General features: G+C 37.7%; 1 protein-coding gene across 1 annotated transcript; it reads left to right on the top strand.

Moving 5' to 3' along the window:
- Positions 1-3,103: 3,103 nt before the first annotated feature.
- Positions 3,104-5,708, top strand: LOC127303335 (protein FAR1-RELATED SEQUENCE 5-like). Its single transcript, XM_071820766.1, has 5 exons — positions 3,104-3,115; positions 3,379-3,447; positions 3,540-3,773; positions 3,863-4,192; positions 4,302-5,708. Exons 1-5 carry the CDS (start codon positions 3,104-3,106, stop codon positions 5,706-5,708), a joined length of 2,052 nt encoding a protein of 683 aa, XP_071676867.1.
- The last annotated feature ends 1,027 nt before the right edge of the window (positions 5,709-6,735 follow it).

Raw genomic sequence — 6,735 nt, 5'->3', positions numbered from 1 at the left:
GACCTATACAGTATACCTTTTTAATCTGCGTATGTCGGTGAGCTGCAAGTGAATGGCCTGATTAGTGTTGCACTGGCTCATGGTGTTGATGAAGGTAGACCAAAAACCATCCATTAAAAACAGACAAAATACAAAACTGCACCCCCGCCGTTCCACAACCACACATAAAACAGAGACTGAGAGAGTAGGAGAAGGAGCTACCTTGATGAGTACCGAAACAGAACCTGTTACTGCCCGATTCGTGCAACAGCTGGAGTGGCGCATGGACGGAGGAAGAGCAGCTGGATTGGCGCATGTAGTGTAGGTCAGATAGGATCCAGTAGGGTAATGTAAAAAAAAGAGAGACGATATCATCTAAGGCAGCATTACAAAGGGTGAAAAAAATGTACTTAGAGAGTACCTCGCCAGAGAATTCAAAAGCTGGTTCCTCATTTAGTAGCTCTTCATGATCATCAGTATCACTGACAAAACGAGCGGGGTGATTCCGCCTATGGGATTCAAAGGATCTGCAAACATGCACCAAAGTTTTTAATAAAAAGTACTAATGATCAAGGAAAAACTGAAGAATTAAATACTGAAACTATACTGACAAACTGAGAAACTAATACTGAAGATGCAAACTAGAGAAGTGTGAATGAGCAAAATAAGTCCAAAATTCGTCCCTGTGTAAATGAAACAGACAGACAGAGATAACTGAATACTGACATGGCGGAGAGAGTGTGAATGAGAAAATGAAAGTAAAATTGGAAAATAATGACTAAAACTTGAAAGACATAGATAACTGAATACTGATATGGCGTAGAATGATAGATGGAGAAGCAAATGTAAAATGAGTGACGAGGCCATTGCTGTCGATGACCAGAGGAACAAAACGAGGTCGTAGCAACAAGAACAAAGTGTTAGCTGTTCTAATTAAATGGACACGGAACCCTGATCAATGTGCTACTGAATAAAAACATAATTATTCCAGTGATAGGTATTTAATAATGTTCAGTAGTTCAAACAAATAGAAAGAAATTATGCTATCTCATGCATAATAAACTGAACACAACACAAATAGCTTGGTCAAAACTTTGCAAATTCAGTTAAAGAAATGAGCAAACCCTCTCGGGCACTGAAAGACTGAGAAAATAACAATGAAAAAATGAAATACACATAGAGTAGGAGTGAAGGACACATATCAGGGGTCAGCATTTCCTGAGATCTCGCTGGCTTGCCTTATCACAGCCTACTACCCAATATTGTACTGGGTTAGGCGACACATGTCCACCTTATACGATTTCTGCGAGGCAAGAAATTCAGAAAAAGTTAGCAAGGAAAGTCCTGGTATTCCATTACTGAAAAAATGATACATAAGACTGAAGTGAATCAAAACTGAGCAAAACAAAGACTGAGGACAGACAATGAGGTGACTGATATAACTAAATAAATAAGAGATACAAGGCTGAGAGACTGAAGGACTCAAAAATAGCTAGAGATTAAACTGAGAGACGGAGAATGTGAACACATACAAAGACTGAATTGACTGAGAGACGGAGAATGAGAACCTTGGCTAAAACTGTTCGAAGGAAGAACCTGTAACATAGGAGTACCGGACCACATCGCCAAAGCTCCGTCCTGAGCTCCTCCCATCCGAACGCCTGGAGCTCGTTATCATCGCCCGCACCACAAAAAAGACCAAAAACCAACGCCAGCACCACCAGTACTCCCACCGCCACCACCAGCACGAGGAGCGCCACCCCACTGGCCATTCCTCCTGCAAAGAATAACAACATTATAGCAGACAGTATAAAATCACAGCAAAAAACTGATGTTCCAACAAAAACAGAAGCTAAACAAGACTAAGCTTTGGAGAATCAGTTGAGAACAAAAACTAGTGAATGACCTGTCACGTCGCGCCGCAAAAGGTCAAGCAACGGCTACTAGCTAGACTAGGAGCAAGGCACTGAGGCTTCTTCAAGTTATCTTCTTATATGCCTGGGAGTACTCCTTCAGCCACTGCAAAAGAATAAAGTAGTTAGAATATTTATAGAGATAACTAAGGAAAAACTGAAGAATGACACGACACAACTGAGGGACGGAGAAAGAGCGATAAATTGAAGAATAGAACTCAAACTGAGATAACTAAGGAAAAACTGAATTGATCTCCAACCTCAAAACTGAATTGGCAAAAACGATACAGCAAAAATCCAATTCTTCGTCCAAAGTGTCTTGCCATGCCGTGAGAGACGCCCCATGAGACGCATAGCTCTTACTCAGTAAAAGTATCGTCCTCTTGCTCCTAGAAACCTACCAAGCAAATCACACACAATGAATGAGATTAACAAGTAAATGAAGGTTAAGACTAAAACTGAAACTAAGAACACTGAGAGAATAAGTCAAGTACTGACACTTAGGAAATCTGGGACAGAGAAAAACTGAAGAAAAGACTGAGCTAAATAAATTAAGACTGCTCTAAAAAATGATAGAAAATCAAGAAACTGAGACTGAAGACTGAGCAAAACAATGACTGAGGACAGAGAATGAGGTGACTGATATAACAAGGCTGAGAGACTGAAGGCTAGAGATTGAACTGAGAGACAGAGAATGAGAACACATACTAAGACTGAATTGACTGAGAGACGGAGAAGAAAGAGTGACAGAGAATTAGGAGAATTAAGAAGGACTGAGAAAGGAATACTGAGAGACTGACACTGAACAAGATGACTGAGAAAAGAAAAAAGATAAACTGAAGAAATGGAACATAAAAAAAGAATGAAAGAAAACTGAGATAAGAAACTAAGAAACTGAACAATGAAGAATTAATACTGAAGACTGATAACTGAGCTAACAATGACAGAATAAGGAAGAACTAAAAATTCATACTGAAGAATGAAAACTGATAACTTAAACTGAAGAATAACTAAGACTAAAGAAAAACTAAGAAACTGAGATAAGGAACTGAGAAAAAGAAAACTGAGCTAAGAAACTAAGAAACTGAGAAACTGAGCTAAGAAACTGAGATCAACTTGTTCCTTCATTTTCCATTTCTTCTTCATCCTTTTGTCGCTGAATATATAAATAGATAGCATCTCATTTTGCTTATTAGGTCTTTGTTCAAGTCATGGTAGTACAGGTTTAGTGTTTGGATTGTGTTAATTCAACATATGACAGGCCTAGAGTAAAGATACCTTGATGCCTAGTATTCTAACTGGCACACAGAATTTTGTGCACATGATGTAATATTTATATCTGTAGTTTTGTACATAAAACTGAAAACTGAGATTGCATTTTGTACATACTACCATGTTTAAAAACATAGTTTCACACCATATATGCTGCTTTCTTGATGCACATCACTAGTTTCACCAATAATTCTTGCTTTTCTAAAAAATGCAGGTTGAATCAAGGATATACTCTGCAAGCTTTGATACAGACATTGATATCCAGGATGAATACTTCACACAGGTAAGAAATCTAAAATGAAATAAATAATTTAATTACTTAACAAACGTAACAAAAAAAATCTTACAAATGCTATGGTTTCAAAACAAATGCAGGATGGGTTCACATACACTGGATTGTTGCTTGGTGCTATACAACATCCTCCAGGATATGTTGTACAACAAAGAGTCGATGATTGCGGAAATGAGGAAATGTCAAATAATCTTCAAAGCAATATGGAGTTCGGAAATAGGAAGCAAAGTAATGAAGAATCATCTACAACATTTGAAAAACAACTTGACGAAGATCCATGGAATCTAAGCATGTTTGATGACATACAGCTAGACCAGGTAGAAACAAAGATGCAAATTTATTATACAAAATGTATTATACAAAACATGTTTAGGTACTTATACAAAAAGAGCCTAAATGCATGCAGATTTATGATGCTGCGCCAGTGGACAAAAGGGATCAAAAGGATGAGCAAGACAAGTCAATGGACAATGAAGATAACACAGATCAACAGAGAGAAATAACTGAAGAGGACATAAATATATTCCTGAACAATGAGAAATTAGAAGCTGAGGGAGTGAAGCAGGATGAAAATGCAGAAAATGAAACTGTGAACATCTTGAAACCAGAGGTAGGAATGGAGTTTGGTACAAGAGAAGAAGCGCATAAATTCTTCAACCTGTACGCTTACAATGATGGGTTCTCAGTCAGCATTGTTTCATCTTACCGAACTGCAAGCAAAAAGAGAAACAATGAGGTGATCAGATTTACAATGAAATGCAACAAATATGGGAGAAATACTGAAGCAGAATTTATTCGCAAAAAAAAAAAATACTGAAGCAGAATCAGAGCAGATTGTGGCGCAGAGACAGAGCACAGTAATAGCAAAATCTAACTGCAAAGTTGAGATGGTTGTCAGTGAGAAAAATGGTTTATGGAAAATCACAGGACTTCACCTACAACACAACCATGCACTATGTCCGCAGAGCAGATTCTACAGGTCACACATATACATGTCGGACGGTGAAAAAGAGATGATCAAAACAATGAAACATTGTAACATGCCTATCAGAGACATGGTTGCAGTGCTTGCATTTATACGAGGAGGAATGACACAACTTCCATACAATAAGAGAAAGGTCAGCAACTACAGCTCAAGTATAAACAGGGAGGTGACAAACAATGATATGATGGAGGTCCTTGACTGGTTTGCAATGAAAAAGAAAGAAAACCCAGGGTTCTACCATTCGCTAGACTTGGATGAAAACAACAAAGTAAGAAGTGTGTTCTGGGCAGATGCAAGAGCTATACTTTACTACGATATATGTGGTGACTGCATCAGCTTCGACACAACATTCCTAACAAATAAGTACAATCTGCCGTTTGCACCGTTTGTTGGTATCTCACCACATGGGAAAACATACCTATTTGCTTGTGCATTCATAGTGAATGAATCAACACAAAGCTTCGAATGGTGCTTTAGAGAGTTTAAGAAAGCTATGGGAGGCAAGAGTCCTATATCAATTATAACTGACCAAGATAAAGCAATGGGAAGTGCAATTCCAGAAATTTTCAAAGATGCCGTACACAAATGTTGTTTGTTTCATGTGAAGAAAAAAATTGATGACAAAGGAGGTCCATTATTCCAAGCAAACGAAGGTCTATATGAGGAAATGCAAGACATCATTGACAAGTCACTGACAGTACATGAATTTGAATCACTATGGCAAGCAATGATAAATGAGCACAATGTAGGGCATATTAAGATATTCCAAGATCTCTGGAAGAGTAGAAAGAAGTGGGTTCCAGTTTACTTCAAAAACAACTTCTTCCCCTTCATACAGACTACAGCTAGAAGCGAAGGCACTAATGCATTGTTCAAAAAGGGTGTAGGCCCACAATTCAGCATGACAAGTTTCCTAAGGGAGTACCAACGCATAATGGATAACATTCATGCAACTGAAGATCAGTTAGATCATAATGTAGTAAACAAGAAAGTTCCAGAGAAAATGTATCTCACTAGATACTACATTGAAAGGCAAGCACATGAACTGTACAACATATCTATCTTCATGAAATTCCAAAACATCTTAAAAGATGTTACAAGACTACAAATCAGAGATGAAGAAAAAGGGAAGATGTACTGGGTATTTCAAGCAACAAATTACCCAATAAAAGAGCACAGGAAAAGGGATTACCTTGTTCAAGTAAATGAAGAGACACAAGACTATTCATGCATCTGCTGCCGGTTTAATAAGGATGGCCTGCTCTGATCTCACATACTGAAGGTAATGCTGCAATTGCAAGTGGAAAAGGTACCGGAAAAATATATAATTGACAGGTGGCGTAAGAGAGAAAAGAAGCAATTCAATCATTTTATCCCGCCTCCAAATGAGGACAGCACAGTACTGAGATTCAATATACTATCTAGAATGCTGGGTCACACTGCTTCAAACGGATCAAAGAACAACAGAAGATACCAATTCTTGATACAAGAAATACCAAGACTTGAAGCAGAAATGGAAAGAATGGACAAAGAAACTGAAGAAAAATCGGCAATGGGGCAGAACAGCTCAACACGAACTGTTGTGAATTTGGACCCTACAACTGAAAGTGGTTCAAACATACAACTACTTGACCCAGATGTTGTAGATACAAAAGGTCGCCCTAGATTGCTGACTATAAAAGAAAGAATAAAGCAGAACAAGTTCTATAGCTGCACCCATGGTGGTTCTAACAAGCATACCAAAAAAAATTGTGACCAACTGCATTTGACATTCAATTTGCCAAAGAAGAAGAGAGGAAGGAAGAAAAATGACAATGGTTTGTCAAAAAATAAATTACTTATTATACAGTACTAAGAATATAGTTATACATTACTAAACATATCATCTTATTTGCTTCCAGGTACAAACAATGAGGGAAATGCATCGACAAAAAGGGCAAGGAAAACTACAAAACAAAGTGCTGCTGAGCAAAACATGGTGAACCAAAGTGTATCTTCTTCAGCAGCACCACACATAGATGGGCAGTAGAGGAAGTATTGAAGAAAAATAGCAAGCAAGAAAATTTGACAAAAAATGTATCTGGATGCAGAAAATGATGTATTTATGTATTTGTGGATGGAGGCATAAATGACCTGAATGTTTATTTTCTATAAAAAGATTGTTTGCTACAGAGATACATATATTTTGCATGCATTGTAACTTGTGTTTGTATTTCTTAAAGTTCGATGTACTTTGGGTCCATTGAAAAACCATGAAAATGAACTACTAATCCAGGGAAAGAAACTGATGAATG

The sequence above is a fragment of the Lolium perenne genome, chromosome 5 (genome assembly GCF_019359855.2).
Source record: "Lolium perenne isolate Kyuss_39 chromosome 5, Kyuss_2.0, whole genome shotgun sequence".
Lineage (NCBI taxonomy): Eukaryota > Viridiplantae > Streptophyta > Magnoliopsida > Poales > Poaceae > Lolium > Lolium perenne.
The sequence above is the reverse complement of the archived record's forward strand: the minus strand, read 5'-3'. Positions and strand labels throughout refer to the sequence as shown.

Bases quoted from the DNA above. Each gene is read 5' to 3' on its own strand.
- LOC127303335 (XM_071820766.1), top strand. The intron at 3,448-3,539 runs GTAAGAAATCTA...AAACAAATGCAG, and splicing joins AGGATGAATACTTCACACAG to GATGGGTTCACATACACTGG. The intron at 4,193-4,301 runs GTGATCAGATTT...ATTGTGGCGCAG, and splicing joins GCAAAAAGAGAAACAATGAG to AGACAGAGCACAGTAATAGC.